This window comes from Carcharodon carcharias, chromosome 9, assembly GCF_017639515.1.
Source record: "Carcharodon carcharias isolate sCarCar2 chromosome 9, sCarCar2.pri, whole genome shotgun sequence".
In the NCBI taxonomy this organism is placed as follows: Eukaryota; Metazoa; Chordata; class Chondrichthyes; order Lamniformes; family Lamnidae; genus Carcharodon; species Carcharodon carcharias.
The window spans coordinates 154,427,389-154,453,549 of record NC_054475.1 but is presented as its reverse complement, the minus strand read 5'-3'; the positions used below and the strand labels follow the sequence as shown (position 1 = coordinate 154,453,549).

Genomic DNA, 26,161 nt, shown 5'->3' with positions numbered 1-26,161 from the left:
CTCTCTGCACATGACATATGTATTATATTTCCCGTGGTAGTAATAAACCAAGCAGTATTAACCAGGATAATAAAACACTGTGATTTATCTGCATTACACTGGCTCTAGTATCTGGGAGCACTTAAGAGAGGCCACGGTATGGTAGTACTGTACTGAAATGGTGTCTCAGGGTCTTGTAATACTTTGAAGGTGATGCTATGGCCTGGGAGAAATGGGAACATTGCAGAATGGAGGTTCTGGGAACACTGGTTGCTTCCAAGGATCTGGGAGCATCAGGAACATAGGAACAGGAGTAGACCATGTAGGCCCTCGAGTCCCTTCTGCCATTCAATGAGATCATGATTGATCTGTGACCTAATTCAGCATACCCAATGTTGCCCCTGATCCCTCAGTAACTTTGATTAACAGAAATCTACCAACCTCAGACTTAAAATTAACAATTGACCTAACATCAACTGCAATTTTTAGAGATTTATAAAATTTCTGTCAAACTTTGTGTTGAAATTTCCTAAATTTAATCCTGTAAGGTCTGGCTGTAACCTTTAATTCTCTATGTATGCTGATCCTAGATTTTCCAACTACCAGAAATAGTTTTTCTTTATATCACTTGTGGTATGACAGGGAAGTTGCAACAAGCAGAAAATGTGTGTTGCACAGATCATTTTAACATTATTGGTAAATATTCCATGACATTGCCTATGGTAAGTCATAAGATATGCTTTATAAGGCAAATTACACCAGCAGAATGTTCTGCTGCTAAATGAAATTACTCCTTTAAGGTTAACAATGTCTTATTATTATGAAGCAGGGTTGCCAACTGTGATTAAATATATTCCCGGAGGTTTCATCACAGGACTTTTCTCATGTTTCAGCCATTAGTTAGCCAACGCATCCATCCTTGTGACACACTGCCTTCTTACACCAATTACAGAGCCAAAAGACTTAATACAGCCAAACAGCCTTTTGCTTTCCATTTTCAACATTTTTATATAAATATATATAAATATACAAGTAAACATATGTATGTGTATGCCTGGATATATAATCATAATAACCATATATTTTGTCATATAATATTCATAACATCCAAAATTATACCTGAGGCATTAATTGGGGGAGATGGTGGTGGCATAGTGGTATTGCCACTGGACTTATAATCCAGAAAGCCAGGGTAATGCTCTTGGGACCAGGGTTCAAATCCCACCATGGCAGGTGGTTTAAATACAATAAAAAAAAGGAAAAAAAAGTCTAATGATGGTCATGAAACCATTATCATAAAAACACCTGGTTCACTAATGTCCTTTAGAGAAGGAAATTGTCTGGTCTACATGTGACTCCAGACACACAGCAATGTGGTTGACTCTCAAATGGCCTAGCAAGCCACTCAGTTCTCAAGGGCAATTAACGATGGACAATAAATACTGGCCCAGCCAGTGATGCCCCCATCCCATGAATGAAAAAAAAGTAACAGTGAATTCCTCATAATTCAGAGGCCACTTTGCTGGCTAAACAGATTGTACCTCCAGTGCCCATCAAAGTGAGCTCAGGGTTTCAACTAGACCTTCAGGAGGAAAAAGCCAAGGAAAGGTAAACCACTTCCTACCACGTAAGGATGTCAATAGCTAATGATAAAGATGGGTCTCTGTAAAAGTGATCTTGAAGCTGTTGGGTTGTTATAAAAGTTCAGCTGGTTCACTAATGTCCTTTAGGGAAGGAAACCTGCAGCCCTTCCTCAGTCTGGCCTGCAGTCCCATTACCAATGTGGTTTATTCTTAACTGCTCTCTGAAGTGACCTAGTGTGACTCAACTCTATCAAATTACTGCAGTGGCTCAAAAAGAAAGCCTACCACTACCTTCTAAGGGCAACCAAAGATGGACAATAAATGGCCAGCCTAGCCAGGTATACCCACAAAACAAGAATGCATTTTTGTTTAAACTGTGATTTGTCCTCACGGAAACTCTCCCGATATATTGAAAATTCACAAATGAAAGAGACAATTACAACATCTTCGTTTTTAAAGAGGGAGAACCTGGCAGTGATGTGATGCATTGCATTGTGTTAGGGACAATGTATAATTTTAAAGTTGAATATATACAAAAAATATGTTTGTGTATTAAGAAGGGTAAAATGGTTTCAGTTTCATTTAAGTTGTTTGTGAGCCTTGCTGCCTGGGAATCTGGATAGACTCCTGGCTAAAAGGTCATGTCTTTTGAGTTTGTTTGTATATATACGTCTTTAGTGAGGTTTTACAATCCCTGAAGGTAAAGAAATAGGTTAAAGGGAGTTAAAAGCATAGTGATTCTGGAGAAAAAACTTGACTGTTGCCTAGTGACAGTGGTCAAATGACACAGATACAGAAAAGAGAGTTCAGTGTGTGTCAGAGGGAGGGGACAGGAATTTTAAGCTCTCTGATAAGAGAAACTGTAAGGCTGTTGGGTCAGTAGTTAACTCAATAATCAGTTATAGGACTCAGTAAAGTGATCACTTCAGCAGAGGTGCTGCTGGAAGGCTGAGTTTAGGGAACTCATTTTGTTTGCTCTGTAGTTGAAGAAACAGTGAGTTTAGAATGCAGCTTTTGGGTATCTCGGGGAGAGACATGAGTTGGGTGAGAAGCATCAAGTGAATGCTCAGGAATTCACCAGAAGAAAACTGTTTGTGACTGTGCCAGTCCCAAGAGAGAAGCCTTTGTGTTAAGCTAGTGGTAACTTTTCACTGGTTTGTGTGTCTGTGAAGATATTGCAGGGGTAAAGGAATAAATAGTATGAATGTGAAGCATCATCTTGCGTTTATATTGAGATCTTTCCAACCTTTTTGTCTAGTGTAATCTAGTTCATTTTTCTTGTTTAATAAATATTTTATTCTTTCTGTTAAAAGTTCATCAGCAGATTCCTGTAAATTTGTTCAGTAACTTCACGGTTTCTAAAAAAAAATTAGGATCTATCAAGCCAGCTGGAATCTGACTTGCCCAGTAGTGACATCAACTGGGATGATAACAATTGGAGTACCAATGCAGGTCTCTAGACAGCGGGATGCACCTTTCACTCATTAAACTCAGCAATGTTGCTGTGGTAACATGGTGATTAGGTCCTAAAAACATTCCTTTTGAGGAAGGCAAAGTGTTGTTACTGGACTGTTTATGTGTATCACCTATCAATTGAAAAACAGCCCAAAAAGAGGTGTGAGGACAGGCTGACCAAAAGAGAGCACAATCCAAATAGGGACCAGAAGGAGAGAGTAACGATGGGAGAAATTGGACAGTAACCTATTATATCCTGAAAAGGACAAATCAGTGCATATGTGTGTTACTCACCAGAATATCTTTTTGTTTACATTGCAGCACTTATTTTAATTTTCTACTTTTGCTTGTATTCCTCTCTGGCTGGAATGTTTTCTCTGTGCCTGTATGGGATGCTATCTACAATCAGTCCATATACGCCAAGATATCGTGACCGAGTCAACAATCCAGGTACTTAACCATGTTACTGAACCGTGGGCTGCATTTTACAGGTCACCTGCAGGCGGGAAAGCAGGCTGGTGGACTTGTAAAATAGGGCGCTGTGCCATGCCCACCACCACCCTGACGCAATTTTACAAGTGGCGGGGGAGGTGTCGCGTGTGTTGCCTGCCTGTGGCCCAATTGATTCCTAAAGTGGGCAATTAATGCCCACTTAACGCCTTACCCCACCACCACTCAGATTTAATAGGTGATGGGAAAGGCCCGCGTCCAACGTGATGCCCAACACGTTTGATCCTGTGGGGAGCTGGTCAGTGAAAGGAGGGTGGAAGGTACTTCCTTTCTGGGTCCCCAGTGCCAATTGGATTGCCCTACCACAGCTTTCCTTCTCTGCATCCATCCTGCCTCCCCGCCCTGACCAGCATGACCCCCCACATGCACAACCCTCACCGGGGCCTTACCTAGAGGGCCAGGTCCGCCGATGAATGCCTCCTTGATATCCTTGCTGCAGTAGTGGCCGCCGTTCTTGGTGGCCCTGCTGATACTGCAGAGCTGCCGGCCTCTCATTGGCTGGCATCTCTAGGAGGTGGGGCTTCCTCCGAAAGCAGGCGAAAATGTCACCTCAGAACAATTAAAATGCCTGTCAGCCAAAAAATTGAAGCGGGGTGAGCCAGCTGATGGGAGGTGGGCTTGCCCTCAACATTTATATTGGGGTGCCGGGAACCCACTCTTAGCATATAATCCAGCCCCATGTTACTGAGCACTGAGTTGTAGGGAACACCAGTGATTACAACTACAGTGAAAGATTAGAAGTTGCAGTATACTTTTGGGCAGCCATTGACATATCAACTTCAAGTTATTTTTAGGTGCAGTGTTCAAGAGCAATTAATTATTATCACCCATGTAAAAGGGGCTTAGTTTATGTGTACAGATTGAATCCTAAATAAATGAATCCCTAAATTAATTAAGGTATAAATATGGTACCATATAAAGCAGTCAGAATTACTTGTTTGAACTTGCCTTGATGTTAACTGTTTGATGAAATTCTAGACCATCAGTAATCTTTCCATTTTCCTAGGAGTGATGATAAGACCATATCTTGGTGGATTTAGGATTGCATTCAATTCATCAGAGGAGAGCACGTGGTCACATTATGTGAAAAGCCTGCATCAATTCCTTGAACGTAAGTTTCTGCATTTCTTCTTTAGGAAGAGCAGCGTTAAACAATCGTCTGAATTTTAAAATCGCGAAACAAGGAAGTTCATAATAACTGGGACCAAGGGGTGGAGTTTCATCTGAGTCGGGTATCCGGGGCCGGCTCTGTGGTCCCACCTGGTCCTGGCAGTGTCCTCTCCCTGCATTTTCAATCTGAGGAGGTGGGGACAAGCTGGAGGCAAGGCTGCTTCTCCCAAAGTAGGCCTAAGTTGGCAATAGGAAGCAGGCAAATGCCAAAATGGGCAGGTGAGAAGGACATCAGCCCAGTTCTCAACATGGTCTCAGTTTACGGGCACAGACTGAATCCTAAGTAAGTGAATCCCTAAATTAATTAAAGTGTAAATATGCTACTATATAGATCAGTCAGAAGTAGCAATGGACTACCTGTTAGGCTGTTAGCCCTCACCACCTCACCATCACCCCTGCCCCCCTCTAAACCCCATGACCCCACAATACACCTCATACCCCATCCATACCATCCATGACTCCTCCATACCACTCCCCCAATGCATCCTCCACATCCACTCTTCCAGTATCCACTATCAGCAGAACTCATGAGCCCTGTAATAACACTGGCAAGTCTATGAAATGTTTATGAAACTGCCAAAATAAAGCATTCAAAGTCAGCTTGAATATTTGCCTCTCTTACAAGTTCATAAAACAGTCACTCAAGCACAGCCATTTATACTCGCATTGAAAAAAAACATTAATCTTTTTAACACCTCTTAATCTCTGCTGTGTAAACAAACAGGTATTCGGAAACCACTTCAAAAAAGATAAAATTATTACAAGCTCTTAAAACTGTCAATCAAATAAAGCTAAAAGTCTCCTTCAAAGCTGTGTAAACAACCCCCTGCAGAGCTGAATCCCTTAGTGTGGTTTAGTGCTCAGCCAATAATCTATTATAGAATTCCATTGCAGAACTGTGTCAAAAAAGGCTCTAAAATTGAAACCTTTGAAGCAGGCTAAACAGATGGCTATCTGGCTCATTATATGTTTGATTGCCAGGTCGACCATGCATTCAGCCAATCTTTAAATTTTTCCCTAAATGCACAGTAATGCGCGGTACTCATTTGTTTTTGCTTGCTGCTGCTGTTTGTAGCAACTACTGGTATCGTTTTAAATTAAATTAGTTCACACCATTTCCAGATGCCAGTGAGTACAACAATGGCATAGAAACTGCTGATTCTGAAAATCACTCCAGTATCTGTATTCAATAGGGTATCACACAAGCTATAGCAAGGGGAGCCCTGTTCTGTGTGAAATGGAAAACGGTTATTAAAATACTCCAGAATCATGGAAAGTCACCACAGAGAAATGGCCATTAAATGGATGCCATTGTTTTTTCTTCTCATAGGCCATATAATCTGATCCAGTTTCCTGCTTGCTCCACATTTAACATTCCTCTTTTTTAATCAACGTTCCTTCACTGTCACTGAGTCCATGTCCTGGAACTCCCTTCCCAACAGCACTGTGGGTGTGTCTACACCACATGAACTGCAGCGGTTCAAGAAGGCAGCTCACCACCACCTTCTCAAGGGCCATTAGGGATGAATAACAAATGCTGGCCCCTGTGATATAATTTTAAAAACCTGTCTAATTCCCCTTTTAAATAGAGATAGGGGTCTCTACTTGAATGGGGAGAATCTTCAGCTTGGCGAGAGGGGTGAGGTGGGGCCCGCTCGTTGAGGTGTAAAATGATGTGTGGTGACCCCTGGTGCGTGTCCCGACATCACCGCGCGTCACATTTAGACTTTCAGTTTGGCCAGCGCACAGCCGAGTCGGCTGCGCTCCTGCCAAATTGTCAAAGGCCTATTAAGGCCATTTAATTAACAATTAAAATAATTAACGGAGCTGCCATCCAATCTTAAGGTTGTTGGGCAGGCGAAGAGCCCAGGCGGCCTTTGCAATTTTCATGGAACCTCATCCACAGGCGGGATAAGGTTTCATGAATGATTTTAAATTTTCTTAAAAATTTTTATTGAAATTAATGCACATGTCCCAGCTCATGTGACAGTTTCACATGAGGGCACAAGTTATAAAAAAAATTTCAACACTTTATTGAACTGTTAAAACTTAAAACTAATCTCCCTGAGGCACCTCTGTGCATCAGTGAGATTTCTGCGCTCCTTCGTGTGCATGTGTGAAAGACTGCACTCCCGACTCAGGGAACCACCCCCCCACTACCCCGCACAGGGAGCGCACAGTGCTTCCGGGCGCGTGTCACACTGGGCAGGCCTCAATCGGCCCACCCACATAAAATGGCGGCGTGGATCCAAACGGGTCCGCGCCTACCTGCGCCCACCCCCACACAACGCCCCCGACAGGAGAAAAGTTCTATCCAATAAGTTGTGGCGAATTCCATGTTCTAATCACCCTGTGTAGAATGACATTTTTGTCATCACACTCACCATTCTTTTTTGCTTTTATCTGAAACTTGTTACTGGCAGGTATACCAGTGGAAACTGGTACTCTACTAGGCTTGTGGTTTGTGTGACTTTCTTTTTATCCATTACAGCCTACAATGACAGCATCCAGGCTTTTAAGAACATTCCATGTTCTCCCGGGCAATACTTCATGCAAGAGAAGGATGAAAGTGAAGAACGATTAGCTTGTCAGTTTAATCGGACCATGCTGAAAAATTGCTCTGGAATTGAAGATCCCACCTTTGGGTACTCTGAAGGAAAACCCTGCCTTCTCTTGAAGATGAACAGAGTATGTTGGCCTTAATGACAATATAGGGAAGCCATTATTACTTTCCTACTCAATTTGATAACAAACTATCATGTCAGCAGTGATGTTGGGGTGAGCAGTGAGTGACGGAGGTGCACTCTGCACATCCATTGCCCATTTTGCATCAAATGTTAAAATTGGTTCATTGGGTTCTCTAGGCCTTACCCCATAGAAGCTAGGGGTGATTACTGTAACCTGCCTTCAATTTATATAAGACAGCCACAGATGAGACCCACAAGGAAAGCTCATGCTTATGTGACACCGAGTGTTCACTAACCACCCCAACAACAGATCCTCAGCATTCTGTGTGACTTTAAGCTGATCTTCTGATACCATATCATCCCCAATACAAAGTTTGCATTCTCTCATCTCCATAAACTCACCAGCCTCTGTTCCTGTCGCAGCCTATTTGCCACTGAACCTCCATGTATGTCTTTGCCAGCTCCGGACTATTACCCCTGTACTATCTTGGTGGGCCTCTCATCCTCCCTAAACTTAGCTCATTCAAAACTCTGCTCTCTGTATCATTTCCTGCTTGCCCTTCACTCTTGTCCTCACTGAACGGCATTGGGTTCCAAGTGCCTAAATTTAAAATGCTCATACTCGTTTAAATCTCACTGCGAACTTGCCCACTCTCTATCTGACTCACGTCAGCAATGATGTAGGGGTGAGCAGTGAGTGACGGGGGTGCACTCTGCACATCCATTACCCATTTTGCATCAAATGTTAAAATCTCCACAGCTTTACAGTCCCTCCTTTCCAATTCTCCATTCCTGATTTCTACTTCTTGTGCATCCGTGCTCTCCTTCACCCCTCCATTGTTGCTATACTTTCAATCGTCCAGGCCCCACACTGAGAAATTCCCTTGCTAAATTTCTCTGTTTCTCCACTTTCCTCTCTGCTTTTAAGGCCCACCCACTTCTTTGACGTTTCACTACCCCTCCTAATCTCTTCGTCTTTGGCTCAGCACCCACTTTTCCTTATTTGTCCGTGAGACATTTGTCGGCATTAAAGGTGCTGCATAAATGCAAGAAGTTGTTGTTGTAAATTTCTAGCCCTTCTCCTACAGTCAGGGTTTGGCCAGTTTTGAGTTTACAGATGTTTGTTTGCATGTGTCAATAAATCTTGGAATGTTGATGGACCCTGGAATTTCCTGGTATCTGATAAATGACTATACTTTGGCACACATACCATCTGCTGATTAAATCAAGAAAGAAGAAAGAATGTATGTTTATATAAGGCCTTTTATGTCCTGAGGATGTCTCAAGGTGTCTTACAACCAATGATTTACTTTTGACATGTAGTTGCTGTAATGTAGGCAAACACTGCAGCTAAATTGTCCACGGCAAGGTCCCACAAATAGTAAATGACATAACTAACCAGTTAATCTGTTTTGGCTTTATTGGTTTTAAAAAATTCTTTCTCAAGATGCAGACATCACTGGCAAGGCTGACACTTATTATCAATCTCTGGTTGTCTGAGAGAAGGTTATGGTGAGCCTTCTTTATCTGCTGCAGTCCATATGATGAAGATGCTGTTAGGTAGGGATTGCCAGGATTTTGACTGATGAAGGAACGATGATATATGTCCAAGTCAAGTGGTGTGAAATTTGGAAGGGAATTTGGTGATGATGGTATCCCGATGCACCTTCTATATGGTGGAGGTCATGGGTTTGGATGGTGCTCCTGGAGAAGTTTTGGTGACATACTGATGTTGAGGGATAGATATTAGCCAGGACACAGGGAGAACGTTTCCACTTTTCTTGAAAAGGGGACATTTGATTATTTTTATCCACATGAACATAGTTTTGGTTTAATGTCTCCAAAAATGTAATATTCCCCTAGTAAATCACTGAATTATTGGCCTAGATTATATGTGCATTTTATGGAGTGGGGCATTGAACCCATTCCCTTCTGATTCACAGTCAGTATTACCAGTGAGCAAAATGACATTTTAAGCATTACCAACTCATTCTCAGAATTTAATTGTCTACCCTAAATACGAATAATATCCATTTTGTACTGAACAACTTCTCAAGGGCAATTAGGGATGGGCGACAAATGCTGGCCTAACCAGCGGCGCCCACATCCCATAAATGAAAAAAATGATTATCATCTATCGCCCCCTTCTCTGCCATTATGATACTATGACTATCAGTTATATCTGTGACTGTATAGTACTATATACCATTGTGTTCAGCAATACAGGCTTTATATATTAAACAGTGTGTTATTTTATTACCTTCATTAAATTAATTTTATGCTCTATTTTCAGATCATCCAGCATTAATCAGGAGGGCGAGGTGACCTGCCACAGTATTTTGGCACTGCCACACTAACTGGCCACTATAGATGCAGGATACTTTTGCCAAGTTGGCTTATTTTCTGCCTCCCTGTAAGGAAACGCCTTCGCTCTGGATCTCCATTGAGATCATTATGTGAAGAATCATGGGTGTAAACCTGTATCTTACTACTCTTTAGGTCCAGAGACTTGAGCTAAATTGATTCTTTTAAATCATTTTGTATTCATTTAGCACGAAGAACTTTTTGAATTGGATCAAAAGTTTTAATGAGACTTTGATTTTGCACCAAGGAAGATGTGGCCGACAGAGGAAGTTCTAATTCTTATTCTCTTGTTTCTATAAAATAAATATTCATGAGCATTGTGGTGATATTTGCTTCCTTACATAGGTAATTGGTTACCTGCCTGGTAAAGGAAAAATACCATATGTGACCTGTGAATTCATGGTGAGTGATATCAATGTCTGAACTAAATCATGAGTTGGAATAGTCTAACCTCGAGTTAGAATAAAATGGCTAGCTTTGAATTCCACAATGACATATGGATGCTGGTTAGCACTTGGATAATTGATGCTTAAAAATATTAGACATAGTACAGTTGTAATTATTAACCTGGTGGGTTATTCAAATAGTGGTATCAATTAATCTTGAATTGGGAAGAAATTCATCTGTGGATCTCAGTTTTGTAGGAACTAGATGGAGACTGGCAAACCCTTTCCAAATAGGACCCTTGTACCCAGCAGAGATAAAGGATTTTTAGCTCAATAGTTTAGATCTGATTTTATCCAAGGTCTCAATGGACAGTGCACTAATCAACTACTACAGCTGTTGCCATTACGTATCTACTACATTTGATAACTTATAAAGTTGCATCAACTTAGGTTTAAGTTATGATACGGGGAGAATTTTCCCCCATCGGGCGGGCCGGTCGGTCGGGAGTAGGTGCAGAGCCAATCACCACCTGTGATCAGCTGTGCGCCGCCATTTTACTTGGGTGGGCCAATTAAGGCCCACCTAGCATGATGGGCGCTTGGTAGCACTCAGCGCTACCTGTGCAGGCGGGGGGGAGGAGGGAGAGTCGGGGCCTGTGCTCTTTCTCGATGCACGCGCGTGAAAGAGCTCAGAAATCTCCCTGAGGCATGGAGTTGCCTCAGGGAGATTAAGTTCAGTGTTTAAGATGGAAAAAATAAAAAAATAAAATTCTCCAGACATGTCCCCTGATGTGACAGTATCACATGAGCCGGGACATGTTTATGAATTTTCATAAATTTTTTTATTTAATTAATAAACCCTTCATGAAACCTCATCCCGCCTGTGGATGAGGTTTCATGAAAAATGCGAAGGCCGCCTGGGCTCTTCGCTTGCCCCCCCGCCGCCCCCACCACCAACCTTAAGGTTGGACAGGCAGCCCTGACAATTGCTTTAATCAGTTTATTAATGGCCTTAACAGGCCTTTGACAGTTTGGCGGGCGCGCAGCCGACTCCAGTGCGCACCCAATGAACGAAAGATCAGAGTGACACGCGGTGAGGTTGGAACGCACGCCCAATGTCACCGCGTGTCATTTTACGCGTTGGTGTGCAGGGCCTGCCTCAGCACACTGAACAGAAAATGCTGGCCACAGTGAATGTAAATGCAGCACACGTACATAATGTGCTTCAAGTAACAAAGATTTGTGGAATTACAACCTTTGAATGTGTTTCTCTATAACTGGATTAATCCTTTGAACCATTACTGCAGTGCCCATTAGTGAAAAGACTGGACCTAGAGTCATTATAGTACCACTTGGCCCATCAAGTCCATAAGATTACACTTAAAATAGTCAACTAACCAAAATAAAAAACACTGGGAGAACTTGCAGAGAGTTCATTTGTTTCCCAAATGTAAATCTCTTCCCAATCAGGAATAGATAGTGGCCAATTTCCCCGATTATCTGTAAAGAAAAAATGGTTAACATTTTAGATATAGACCTTTTCATCACTAACAACCTCTCAGTCTTGCTTAAATATTGTACTTTTATCTATTTTTCTAAACAACTGACAACCTCAGGTTTCAAAACGTCAGGCTTGTGAAAGGGTTCTGGGTACCATGTCTTGGCAGGCAAAACACAACGTGTTGCTATTTTTAAGTGAATGTACTGTTCTGAGGAAAATGTTTTTTTCAACATCTTCCTCAACTGGGAGAATTCCAGGCAATGTTGAACATTTTGATATATGGCCCATTGACATGATGTAGCCTGTTGAGAGCTTCATAAATCTTACATGTTGTGCTTTGTTTCTTCTATTGTTGCTTTAATTGAACAAAACAATATGGGCTTTATATACAATCTTGCATTTGTTCTGAGGGATTAGCTAATGTAATAGTTTAACACACTGTCCTTATTCTCTGGAAACTGGGTTTGAATGTAGCACAGGCTAATTGGACAAAAACTTCCTCTTTCGATGTCCTGACGTTGTTTTATGAGATGTTAGTTTGGGCAGACTCAACTCAGTGCCAGCTTGGCATGGCCCAATCGCACAGAAGCCCACACCTCGTGAATGAAAAAAAGAACTGTCCAAAAGAGATGACAAGTGGTCAATCTAACTAGGAAGTGGCATAGAAAAAATCTGACCTGTGCAGTTGTGGGTGATCTAAGGTTGAGTTTAAGGCACATTACTAAGCGTATCTTGAAGAAAAGACTTACACTGAATTTGGTTGTTCCCTGTCTGACTGGGAATGCACGGTGGTAAAGTGCCCAAAATGGAGAAGTAGTCAAATTTACAACACTTTATTGAATTTGATAAACATCCAAGAAAGCTCTTTTATCCCCCCTGCATAGAAGGATGGACTAGATGGGTCTCCCTCATCGGTTGAGGGAGAAATTCAACTGTTGAGGGTTGAATCTCAACTTTGAGATCGCTGTACCAGTGCACCACTCCTAGTGAAGCTTTGAGAACTTCCTCATGAGTTGGAAAATTCTACACCGCAGTCCTCAGGAACAAGCTACTCTCAAGTATAAGCAACTTGCCAATATGCAAGTGACAGCTGTACATTTCTGCCTCCATTGACCTGAAAATTCCACGGTGGTTCACCATCCTAGTGTCTTGGTGTAGCTCTGTCAGGTGACAGGTGGAAACAGCCATTTTAGCTGGTTCTCCATAGATTCTGCTGAAGTTATGGCAGCAAACTGGGGAAAACTATCTGCATTTGCAAGGCCATTAGCTCTCATGCTTCACTTTTTTTTGTCTCTTTTAATGCCTCTTCTCATGTGTGGAGGGTGACAGGGGTAGACTGTTAAATGCTTCCCAAAGTACTGACCTCATCTATCCTAGAGGTGCACCTTATTCCTTGGTAGGAACATTCTTTCCAGTTAGGGTTCAACTAATAGACAAATGATATTAAATGATGTACTTTAAAAAAAAATCTAGTCTTCAAGTGGTAAGTAGGTGTTGACACATTTTTCTGTGATGGTTGTTTGAATAATTTAACTCCCCGCCATCTGAAAGCTAACATTCACAAAATTGCTGTCCTTCTAGAAGATTCTCATCACTTATCAATCTCAAATTGCAATCCATTTCAAGCAAAAATTAAATAGAAACTAAAAAGCCCCAATAATACAAGCCAAACACTGAAACTTATTAGAGTTCTACTTATTCTTTCCGCAATGTGTAGGATGTATAGCTTCTACATGCAATAGAAATGTCTTACATCATCAAACCAGAAGCAAATACATCCATCTAGCAATCTGGTGAGAACTGGAGAAACATAACTGTTGAAAGTAGTGGAACATAGAAACAGAGTAGGCCATCCAAAAACAAGAACACAATAAGTAGGAACAGGAGTAGACTACTCCGCCATTCAATATGATCATGGCTGATCTTGGGCTTCAACAACACTTCCCTGCCCACTCCTCATATCCCTTGATTCCCTGAGACACCAAAAGTCTGTCCATCCCAGCTTTAAATGTATTCAGTGAGGAAGAATCCACAATCTTCTGGGGCAGAGGGTTCCAAAGATTCACAATCCTTTGAGTGAAGTAATTTCCCCTCACCATTGTCCTTAATGATCGACCCCTTATTCTGATGCTGTGCCCCGTGTTTTAGATTCCCTGGCCAGTAGAAACAAGCTCTCAGCGTCTACCCTGTCAAGCCCCTTCAGAATCTTGTACGTTTCAACGGGATCACCTCTCATTCTTCTAAACTCGAGAGAAAATAGACCCAATTTGCCATTAGACCCATTCAGCCCCTCAAACCTATTCAATTAGATCATAGCTGATCTGTATTGTAGTGTAGTTTAAACATCAATTGAGAAAGATAATAGAACTCCTAGTTTGTAATTCTTCAAAGACTCCAGTGTTCCCAGCTATTAGAGAACATAATGATTCTAGTCCATGGTACTTCTTTATTTAAAGATGACTACTATATTTTGTCTACACTAGACTCTCAGTAAAGAAAGTCTTCTCTGTTCTTAATGTAGCCTTGAGAATACTGTTAAAATAACACTACTAAAATAACATAAGTATGCTTTTGCTTCTTTCAGAAAGAAAAGAACAATGCTATAATTCACTTCTACCCAAATAACGGAACCTTTGATCTCATGTACTTTCCTTATTATGGAAAACTGACACATGTAAGTGGGTATTAATCTTTCTAATTCAGCAGCTAATTTTCAATGTTCTTTTGTTTTTTTTTGAAATGAGCGATTTATTATAATATTTACTGTTATATTGGTTTCTCTTCATTCACCCAATGTTAACATTCTAGGGTTTGACAAAGAATGACATAACATGTTAGCCTTTATTATGAAGGCATTGGAGTATAAGAGTAAATAAGTCTTAATGTAATCATGCAGGGCCTTAGTGAGGCCACACATGGACAATTGTGCAGTTTTGGTCTCTTTAACAAAGGAAAGGTATACTAGCATTCGGGGCAGTGTGCCAAAAATTCACTAAATTGATTCCTGGGATAAGGGGTTATCCTGTGAGGAAAGATTGAGTAGAATGTGGCTTAACAGAGTGAAAATTTATCTAATTGAAACATAAGATTCTTTGCGTGCTTTGATAGGCCTGACAGGCTGTTTCCCCTGGCTGGAGAGTCTAAAACTATAGGTTACAGTGTCAGAATAAGGGGACATCCATAGGGAGAAACCTCTTCACCCAAATGGTTATGAATCTTTGGGATTCTGCACTTTAGGGAGCTGTGGATGTTTAGTTGTTGAGTATATTCAAGACAGAGGTTGACAGATTTTTGCATATTCAGGAATCAAGGGATATGGGATTAGTGTGGAAAGGTGAAGTTGAGGTAGAAGATCATCCATCCATCCTATTGAAAAGAATCGAATGACCTGATCTTATTATAATACTCTAATGCAATATCTCTTAATTACTTTGTTACTGACAGGAGGAGATGGAGAAGGGTGATCAACCAGCATTGTGGCAACCCCAAATAAAATGGGAGGAGCCAAAAGAAGAAGACTGACAGCAAAGTGTTATAGATACAGATTAGTTATATGATTGCATTATCACAATGATTACCTCACGAAACAATAAGGGTGAAAGAGATTGCTTACAACTCCTATTCATTCTACCCATTCATAGGCAGAATAATAGATATTATTTCAAAAATGAAGATCATTGAGGAAATAACTTGTAACATCGGGCGGAATTTTCCCAGAATTGCACTAAATGCGGTAGCGGGCGGGTAAAATGGAGTCCTACCCGCTGATGAAAAAGGTGGGTTTTCACGCCATATCTTCCCGAGCCCGCCTCATTATATATTCAAGCCCACGAAAACGCCGTTTCCATGGAGGGCAGGCTCTAATTCACCCGCTCGCCATCACCCTGCTTTTGCATCACATCGGCCGCCATCTTTAAAAGGCCGCTGCCGGCAAAGCGCTCATCGCCACCAGCTCATCATCGCTGCCTGGGAGACATGGCCAGCAAAGCAAAAAAGACTGCAGCCCTAGCTTCAATGACGAGTCCCTCGAGCGACTGCCGGGTGCCGTGGAGGCCTGCTGGGATATGCTCTACCCCCACTCTGGCCGCAGGATGGGCAGCAATGTCACCAACCCGGCTTGGGGGGGGCAGTGGCAGCAGTGGTCAGTGTAAATGCCCTGCAGAGGAGGACAGCCACCCTGTGCCGCAAAAGGATGAATGATCTCCTCCATTCCGCCAGGGTAAGACACTCTTTTCATCACTCCCAACTCTCACACTCACAAACCCATCACACACCCACAGGGGCCTCGCTCACTGCCAGTGTAAAGGACATCACCATTCACTCTTTCACACACACCGTCACTGTTCTCACACCGTCCGTGGGACCACTCACACCCACACAGGCCAGGCATACTTATTATCTGGTCCGGCAGGCGTCCTGATACGCTCTCCACATTTCTATCCTTGCAGGACAAACTGGATCACAACAGGAGGGAAAGGTCGCAGACAGGTGGAGGAATGCTGGAAATCAAAATTCTGACAGAATTCGAAAACAGAGCCATCCAGCTGGCCGGCGATGACCGGGAACGGTCCTGTGCTGATGGCGCTGCTCTACCAAGTGAGGATCCAGCAGTGCAACATCCATCAGACAGCCATGCCGTGAGTGATGTGTCCTCTTTCACAGGCCACTGCCATGCACTAATTATCTCCACTTGCTTTCACAGGCACATCTGCCAAACAGCCGTCAGAGTCCATGACCCAAGGCCTCCAATCAAGCTCCGAAGAAACCTCCGAAGAGGAATCTGAAGGCAACCTCCCTTAAGTCCATCACAGCGTTCACCCACACCCTCCACCAGCGCAGGGACACACACCTCAGTGGCACCTAGGTTTAGAGTAGCCTCAGGATCACAATCTGGTGAGCACATTGCATTGTCTGATCCACAGCAGACGGAGGCAGTGACATCCCAGGACCCCTGCACGCGGAGGACTGCTGGAGGCCAGAACGTTGCTGAGTCCGAGTCAGATGATGAGCCTCTGGACTCGGTCATGTCACAGTTGCTGGAGCTGCAAAGGCAAGCTCGGGAACATCAGGAAGGGATGTCCACTGCAGTCCTCAGGTTGCAAGGCATAAGTGAGGAGTCCGTGCATCTTCTAGCTGAGGTGAATGCGCGGGCATTGCAATGCACCGAGGTCAACACTGGCAGGATGGCAGCCGCCATGGAGACCCCGGTCCAGGACATCGGTCCTGCACTGCTGCGCAGGCTTAACTCCATCGCTGATGCCATAGTTGGCCTCCAATGCGAGAGGGGTGCTGCGGAGTTCGATCTTGCTCCAGCTACCCCTTCCGCTCATGGAGTCAGCCAGGGACCCTCAGGCACCCATAGGGAGGAGGATCAGCAGGTGCACACTTGGGGCCATCCACCCAGGAGTGACCGGCCCATCTGACTCCCCTCTTCCTGTCACCTCCGCAAATCCAGCTTCACAGGCCGAGGAGGGTGCCACTGCCACACAGCAGGACCCCGAAAACAGGCCAGGGCCCTCCAAGACTTGGCCCTCCAGGAGACGTCTGCCAAAGTCATCACAGACAGGGCGACACAGTCAGCAGGCTGCCTCCACCTCTGCTGTAGGTCTCCGGGGACACCAAGACGTACATAGTGGCAGGGTTAGGAAAGTTAGGTAAAAGTAGTTGCACAGCCTTGCCATGGGGGTTGATCACATACTATTCACTATTGTCAATAAACTCCTGAGAATGTCACCCTGCCTGTGGCTCTTTGTTCTGATGAGCGGTGTTCTTGTCACCCAGGTGTGAAACCTTTCTGCACAAGATAAAAGGCAGGTGTCTCAATCCAGGGCCTCTTCCCTGTGCTCTGTGCGATCGTCAGACCACAGTGATGGTCCAGCCTCACACTCCCTGGAAACATTACTGATGCCTGCACCTCGGCGGTGCTGGTCATTGCTGCCAGAATGTCGTGGGCAGGCACCACAGAGTTCTCTCATTCTCTCTGTACATACTCAGCACTTTTAAGGTGGGGCTGGCCCCCATCACACCAGCATCTGTGACCAGTGATGCTGTGCACCAGCTCCTGAAGGGCTGAGGTGCTGAAGGTGGACACAGCATCAGATGCATCTAAAATTTCATGGCTGCGTCTCTGATCACGGAGCACAAAAGAACTGCCCTCGGCCAGGCAGAAGTCGGACATTCTCAGAAGCTGTGTGAAGATCTATGGAGTGTCCTCACTGCATGTTGTCATCATCCTCCTGCGATCGAGTGACTGTTAGGGCCTCCACTGTATCTCCATGACAGGAGCATTCTCACAGAGGGTATTGGTGCTGCCATAAGCCAGACTGGAATCAAACATTCACCACTGCAATGTGAGGATCTATGGGGACACCTCGCTGCATGACATCGTCATCCTCCACAAATCTGGCAGCTCTGAGGGCCTCCCTAATGCGCCTGCCTCATCTAGCCAGTGCGAGAGCCTCATCCCCATCATCGTCACTACCGAGGACCCCCTTGCCCTCATCCCTGTCGGCTTCCTCCCCATCGGAGGAGACATGAAGCTCCTCCATCTCCTCCTCAGCCAGTTCCTCACCTGTTGCAGCGCCAGGTTGTAAAGGGTGCTGCAGACGATGACGATGCATGACACCCTCTGTGGACTGTATTGCAGGGCTGCACCAAAGCGGTCCAGACACCGGAACTGCATCTTCAGCATCCCAATGGTCTGCTCCACCAAGTTGTGAACTGCAGCATGAGCCTCATTATAGCATCGCTCTGCTGCAGCCTAAGGCCACCGCATGGGTGTCATCAGCCACGGCCTCTGCAGGCAGCCCTTGTCCATGAGGAGCCAGCCCAGCAGCCTTTGTGGACCCTGGAAAACTTCAGGGAGCTGCGAGTGACTCAGGATGTAGGTGCCTGGAAACCGTGTGCACACCTGCAAAATGTGTTTCTGGTGGTTGCACACAAGCTGCACATTCAGTGAGTGGAAGCCCTTATGGCTGATGAAGTCCACTGAGTGTAGCGATGGAGACCTGAGCACCACATGAGTGCAGTCAATCGCACCCTGTACCTGTGGGCAACCCGAGATCAGGGTGAATCCAATGGCCCTTGCATCCCGGCTGTCCCAGTCCCAGGCGAAATGCATAAAGTTGTGTTCCATGGAAACGATGGCACCTGTGACCTCATGGATGCATTCGTGGGTGGTGGATTGTGAAATCCCACAGGGGTCACATGGAGCCCTGAAAGGAGCCACTGGCATAGAAATTGAGCACCACAGTCACTTTCATAGCCACTGGCAGTGGATGCTCTCCATGTCCCCTTGGTACCAAGTCCTGCAGTAAGTGGCAGATGTGAGCAACTAAGTTCCTAGACATGCGCAATCGGCCACGACACTGATTCTCAGACATCTGCAGGAACGGCAGGCGGCGTCTATAGACCCTGGGTGTCGCTAGGTGCCGATCAGCCATGGCTCGCTGTTGCTCCTGGGCAGTGTGTGTTGGAGCTCCTGCTGCCCCTTCTTCATGAGGTTGCTGCTCCTGTCTTTACACAGCCAGGAACCTCAGTCACTCTCTCCTCCATCTTCTGCAGTCTCCGTCGGCCATCAGGCATACAACTAGGTCACCAGGATCCATTGTTTACAGGCCTCAGGGGCACCGGGGGGTGGGGGAAACTGATGCCTGGCCCTGCAGGCAACTGCTGAGGGGTGTCTGGGGCAAGTACTGGCCAGCCTCAGAGGTGACTGCTGAGGTGGGGGGGAAGCGCTGCACTGGCGCTGCATCCCGCACCCAGGCAATCGAGGTGGGGGGGCAAGGTAAGCGAAGGAAGTGGCCACGCATTGGGGCACCTGTATAAACTGACCATCCATGATCCTGATGTGGTCTTCCTGCAGCATGAAAGAGAGAGAGAGATGTGGTTATCTTGGCTGTACTTATCACCTTTCCTGGCCCTGTGTGACTGCCCCTTAATGCTTCCCGGAGAGTGCTGGTCACCCCTCGGATGGCCAGAGATGAGTGCGCTGCATGGCTGCCCTGTCAACCTGCGACATGGGGGACACTGGTCCAAACTGGGATGCTGGGATTGGAAGGGACTGTGAGCACCTCCAGCAGTGACTGCTCCATGGCCAGCGTTGGCAAGGAGATTGTACAACGTGTGCAGTCCAACTACTCCACGGCCCAATAAAGTGGTGGCGGACTTGAAGTCTGTGCGGGGCTGGTGGTGGGGGCAGTGCAGGGGTGGAGGGGAAGGTATGGAGCACTTGGTGGCCCTTTGGTGCCTCTGCGATGCTTGCATGGGTGGGTAGGCTAGGAGCCTGACCCCAATCATATCACTGTGGCTGCGCCTGATCTGTCTTAGTTGCGGAGGGATGGTCAGTTTATACAGGTGCCCCAATGCATGGCCACTTCCTTCGCTTACCTTGCCCCCCACCTCGATTGCCTGGGCGTGGGATTCAACGCCAATGCAGTGCCAGTGCAGCGCTTACCCCCACTGCCTCAGCAGTCACCTCTGAGGCTGGCCAGTACTTGCCCCAGACACCCTTCCACCCCTCAGCAGTTGCCTGCAGGGCCAGGCATCAGTTTTCCCTGCCCCCCAGTGCCCGTGAGGCCTGTAAACAACAGGCGAGCTGTGGAGAACGCTGCTGCTCACTCACCTCAGTGCCCCCAAAGTGAAGGCCGCCAAGTGCACGTCTCCTGCGTGCTGTTGTGAAACACGTCGATGTGCTTTCCTGCCGATGTGGATGGACGATACAGCGGGGTTCCAAGAGCCTGGTGAGATGGCCTTTTAATTATATGCTAATGTATTACAATTAGCTCCCCGCCGACCGATGGTGGGACATGCGGCCCACCGTCAGTGGGCTGAGCAGAAGATGGCGACCTGCCTTCACGCCGTTGTGAAGAGGGTCCTGCTGTATTTCCCACACACACCACCTTTCATGCCCTCCGCCAGTGAGCTTGGAAAATTCTGCAGATGGCAATTCATATAAATCTTATAGTGTACATAATTTTTAAATCCAATAAACAGGAAATAGATAACATTATTGGGAGTAAATAGGGAGAAACTGATCCCGTTAGTGGAAGAGACAAGAACAAGGGGGCACCAATTTAAAGTGATTGGCAAAAGAACCAGAGGCAACATGGGGAAACTTTTCTACGCAGCGAGTGGTTAGGATCTGGTATGCACTGCCTGTGAATGTAATGGAGGCAGATTCAGTGGCGGCTTTCAAAAGAGAATTGGACAATTATTTGAAAAGTTTTGCAGGGCTATGGGGAAACAGCGGAGGTGGGACTAGCTGAGCTGCTCTTGTAGAAAACCAGCTTGGATGTGCTGGGCCGAATGGTCTCCTGTGTTGCAACCATTCAATGATTCTATGAAGAAAATACCCTGATGAATGAATGACTTGGTATTAGTTTATGCATGTAATCCATTACTGGTGTTTCAAACTGGTGTCCAACAATAACGACTGGTAGCAAAACTGAAGATTCCTCATTGTCGAGTAGCACTTTTGACTTGATTTAGAGTTGATGCTGAGACTATTGCAATCTGTAAACCTGTTAAAACCTAAATAAAATGGACAATTATTTTTCATTCTGTTTTCTTACTGTATGTAAATCATCGAAGTGAAGATGAACAGAAATGCATGATATGCTGCTTATACTTTAACATCTGGAATTAGAAAGGTGAAAGTGTTTAAAGTGGAAATTTCATTACTCAAATCATATGATAATAATGAGGTCAGATCTATGTCCCATGATCAGTTTCATGTAACTGACCTGGAGATTATACATTATGCAACTTTATATCAAAATTATTACTAACTTTGTTTTCCTGAGCTTTCCCATTAATCCAAAATCTAATGGTCACACAAGTGCCAGGCAATGACCACCTCCAACAAGAGAGAATCTGATCATCTCCCCTTAACATTCAAAGATGTTACCACCATTCAATTCCCCACCATCCATATCCTGGGGATTATCATTAACCAGAAAGTTAACTGGATCAGCTGCATGAACACTGTGGCTGCAAGAGCAGGTCAGAGGCTGGAAATTCTGCAGGAAGTAACTCACTAACAGACTCGTCAAAGCCTGTCTATCATCAGCAAGGCACAAGTCAGCAGCGTGATGGCATACTCCCCACTGGGCCTCAACTATTTACAATCTATATCAATGACTTGGATGAATGGACTGAACATATGGTAGTTAAATTTGCCGATGACATTGAGATAGGTAGGAATGTAAAGTTGACAAGAGGAGGTAAAGAGTCTACAAAGCAATATAGCTAGGTTAAGTGAGTGGGCAAAAAAATTGGCTGGTGTATTGTTATGATACAGCAGGTGGTATTTGCCAGGCTGGCCAAATCCACAAGGGAAACTTGGCCGCGCTATCACAATGATTTTGCAAGTTGTATTTGTTACGAGAAGACTGGTCAGAAGTAATGAGTCCACTACCACCTTTAGACATGTTAAAGATTAAATTAAAATGTCTATTAACAAAAGAAGGAAATAAAACACACACACGATTACAATTACACAGTTATAACAGTTCCCAAAATTTCTACTTAACCAGGCTTCCAACTACACACACCCTTTACGGCAACCGTCCAAATGGTTTCCAAATGTATAAAGTCATCCAACAATATTATCACAAGCACCCACTGGGCAATGGAATTCCAAAAGCTTTTAACACAAATTTGGTAACTGGAACATCAAACTTCTGCAGGGTGGCCAGAGGCTTTTTCCCCCAAGTCTGTTTCACACAGATAACTTTCAAGATCTCACACGGCCACACCCCCCCACCCTCCCACCCACACTGCCTTTCACCCTTCTTTAAGTATATTTTATCCCTTTTGATTTGTAAATCCCATTGTTTCCACTTGTCTTTAGAAGTTACTTTTCCCAGAATATAACGTTATTATTATGGCCAGCACTTTTGGGGAAAATCAATGTAATAACTTTGCCTTATTTATCTTGCCAGTTGTAAACATTTTCCATGCCCTTTGAAAATCAAACACTTCTCCACTTATTTAAAAATGCAAATTTCATTCACACCATATCTATTGACCTCACTCTAGCTTTATTAATCTCCATTTCAAATGCCTGGTTTACACCTTGCTTCTTTGAACCTTGCAGTCCAACCATCTCTAGTTGAATTAAATTAACCATACACACAGAAACACACACACACACACACACACACACACCTGCTTTAAAACATCCCACAATAATATTTGGAAAAATATGATAGTTCCTCGACAGTATAATGTGGGAAAGTGTGAACTTGTCCACATTGGTAGGAAGAATAGAAAAGCAATATGCTATTTAAATGGAGGGAGATTGCAGAACTCAGTGGTACAGAGCGAGTCCTGGTGCATGAATCACAAAAAGTTAGTATGCTCATACAGCAAGTGATTAGGAAGGCAAATGGAATGTTGTTGTTTATTGCAAGGCAAATAGAATTTAAAAGTAGGGAATTACTGCAATTGTACAGGGCCTTGGTGAGACTACATCTGGAATACTGTGTACAGTTTTGGTCTCCATATTTGAAAATGGATATAATTGCATTTGAAGCAGTTTATACAAGGTTCCCTCGACTCATTCCTGGGATGAAGGACTTAATTTAAGAAAGGTTGAACAGGTTGGGCCTATATCCATAAGACATAGGAGCAGAAGTAGGCCATTTAGCCCATCAAGTTCGCTCCACCATCCAATCAGATCATGGATCTGTTAATCCTTAACTCCATTTTCTTGCCTGTTCCCCATGCCCCTTGATTCCTTTACCATTAAAAATCTGTCTATCTCAGCCTTGAAACTATTTAACGACCCAGGCCTCTACAGCCCTCTGCAGTAGAGAATTCCGCAGATTCACTACCCTCTGAGAGAAGAAATTCCTCCTCATCTCTGTCTTAAGTGGGCAATTTTTTACTCTGAGATTATGCCCTCTGGTCCTAGAGTCTCCCACAAGGGGTAACAACCTTTCAGCATCTATCCTGTTAAGCCCCCTAAGAATCTCCTATGTTTCAATAAGGTCACCTCTCATTGTTCTAAACTCCAATGAGTACAGGCCCAAACTACTCAACCTCTCCTCATAAGAAATTCCCTCCATACCTGAGATCAACCTAGCGAACCTTCTCTGGACTGCCTCCAATGCCAGTATATCTTTCCTTAGATACAGGGACCAAAACTGTTCACAGTATTCCAGGTGTGGTCTAACTAGTGCCTTGTATAGTTTTAGCAAGGCTTCCCTATTTCTATACTCCATTCCCTTTGAAATAAAAGCCAACATTCCATTTGCCTTAGCCATTGGAGTTTAGATGAATGAGAGGGCATCTTATTGAAAAATACGAGATTCTGAGGGACCCTCATAGGGTGGATACTGGGAAGATGTTTCCTTTTGTAGGGGAGAATATAACTAGGGGACACAGTTTAAAAATAAGAGGTCTCTCCTTTAAGACAGAGATGAGAAAAAAAAATTCTCTCTGAGGGCCTTTGGTTTGTGGAATTCTCTTCCTCAGGAAACAGTGGAGATTGGGTCATTAAATTTATTCAAGGCTTTGTTAAGTAGATTTTTGATAGACAAGTGTGTCAAGGGTTTTGGGGGATAGACAGGAAAGTGGAGTTGAGACCACAAGCAGATCAGCCTTCATCTTATTGAATGGCGGAGCAGGCCTGAAGGGCTGAATAGCCTACTCCTACTCCTAAGTCCTATGTTCCATTTTCCTGGTGGAGTGAACCCTAACAACAACTGAAGCTGAATACCATTCAGAGCAAAGCAGTCTGCTTGTTTGACATCCTATCCATTCAGTCTGCCCGCCACTGGCTGCATTGTGCGCCACCTATATGGTGCACTGCCGCAACTCACCAAGGCTTTTCGACAGCATCCCTCAAACCCACAACCTCTATCACCCAGAAGGACAAGGGCAGCAGGTGCATGGGGACATCATCACCTGTAAGATCTCCTCCAAGTCACACACCATCCTGACCTGGAAATATGTCGTCATTCCTTCATAAATGCTGTATAAAAATCCTGGAATTTCCTACCTAATAGCACCATGGGTGTACCTACAGAACGTGGACTGCAGCAGTGTAAGAAAGTGGCTCACCAGCACCCTCTCAAGGGCAATTAGGGATGGGCAATAATAAATACTGACCTTGCCAGCAACATTTGCATCCCATGAATGAACAAAGAAAAGTACAAGGTAACATATACATTTATATGGTTAGTGACAGAATCAGATTTTAATTTTTTTTTTACATTCACCACCTTTGATGAAAGCATTTGAATATATTTTCTGATTTTCTTATTAATCCTATGTTATTGGCAAGAGGGATGATTAGAATGTAACATGTCAAAGTCAGATCTTGGATTGTTAAGAGGGGAAACATTAATGATTTTTGTCTTTAATAACTCTAGGTGAACTACTCAATCCCACTGGTGGCCATGCAATATGAAAATATGGAGAAGAACAGTGAAGTCAGCATTCAATGTAAAGTAAATGGGCCTGGCATAAAAAATGACATCTTCCACGACCGATTTTCTGGCAGGATTCCATTCACACTTAATGTTCAAGAATGATATGAAATGAGGGTTCCTTTGTGAAAAATATAGACAATGGTACAATACCGGGCGACTTGGTTTCTCTACCGGGAAAGACTTGATTACTAGCATGACAGTAAAGTACAAAATTTAACAGGTTAACCCTTCCCCTCTTGTTACTGAGTAACTTGAAGATAAAAATCAGGCTTTGTTTGACTTTGGTTTTGGTGCCTATCACTAATAAAACATATTTCTGTGAAGTTTCCATTATATCAAATCATTATAACAAAAACAAATAATTGCCAAATTATTAAGTGTTAAGCGTGTAGTTGTTAAAATTTGGTTGAAATTATTATGGTTTTACTCCACTTCAGTTTCTCAGAAATTCAATAATTAAACGATGTCTTAATTTTTTTTGCCAGAAATGTCTATATTCTGCATGGAGAGGGGAATAAAAGTTTTATATTGAAATGAGTCATTTTACAAGTGTTTGTGTAATGCTAACATTGTGAACTATATAAAAGATCAGTGTCTCACTAGACACAATACCAAAATTTTTATTTGGCCAACACTATGTAAGAAAACCAGGACTGGGTAAATTGCTTTGGTGTCTCAAACTGTGCAAAACTGAAAGTCTCATACAACAAATGGCTGAGGGAACATTAAATAATTTAAAGGAATTCTTTCTTTATGGACCCAATATCATGGCTTTACTAAGAACACAGGAACACAAGAATTAGGAGTAGCACTAGGCCATTTGGCCCCTCAAGCCTGCTCTGCAATTCGATAAGTTGATCTGACTGTGGCCTCAATTCCATTTTTCTGCCTGCCCCCCATAACTCTTGACTCCTTTGTCGATTGGATTTAGAATGGTCGAATTTCTCGTTGATCAGTCAGTAAAAGTGATCATGTGATATACAGCAGTTTTCTACTGTCTATTCCTAAACACTGCAACACCCCTTTTGACAAAAACAAAACAGAAAATCAAGACAAAATATGTTGAAGCGCTGTATTCGCTAGCACA

General features: G+C 43.9%; 1 protein-coding gene across 1 annotated transcript; it reads left to right on the top strand.

Moving 5' to 3' along the window:
* Positions 1-2,484: 2,484 nt before the first annotated feature.
* LOC121282172 (protein ATP1B4-like) lies at positions 2,485-25,608 on the top strand. The gene is made up of 7 exons (XM_041195716.1): positions 2,485-2,496; positions 3,339-3,467; positions 4,534-4,638; positions 7,189-7,385; positions 10,094-10,150; positions 14,220-14,309; positions 25,015-25,608. Exons 2-7 carry the CDS (start codon positions 3,386-3,388, stop codon positions 25,174-25,176), a joined length of 693 nt encoding a protein of 230 aa, XP_041051650.1. The 5' UTR covers positions 2,485-2,496; positions 3,339-3,385; the 3' UTR covers positions 25,177-25,608.
* Positions 25,609-26,161: the final 553 nt, after the last annotated feature.

Bases quoted from the DNA above. Each gene is read 5' to 3' on its own strand.
- LOC121282172 (XM_041195716.1), top strand. From the start codon at position 3,386: ATGTTTTCTCTGTGCCTGTATGGGATGCTATCTACAATCAGTCCATAT. The intron at 3,468-4,533 runs GTACTTAACCAT...CCATTTTCCTAG, and splicing joins TGACCGAGTCAACAATCCAG to GAGTGATGATAAGACCATAT. The intron at 4,639-7,188 runs GTAAGTTTCTGC...TATCCATTACAG, and splicing joins CCTGCATCAATTCCTTGAAC to CCTACAATGACAGCATCCAG.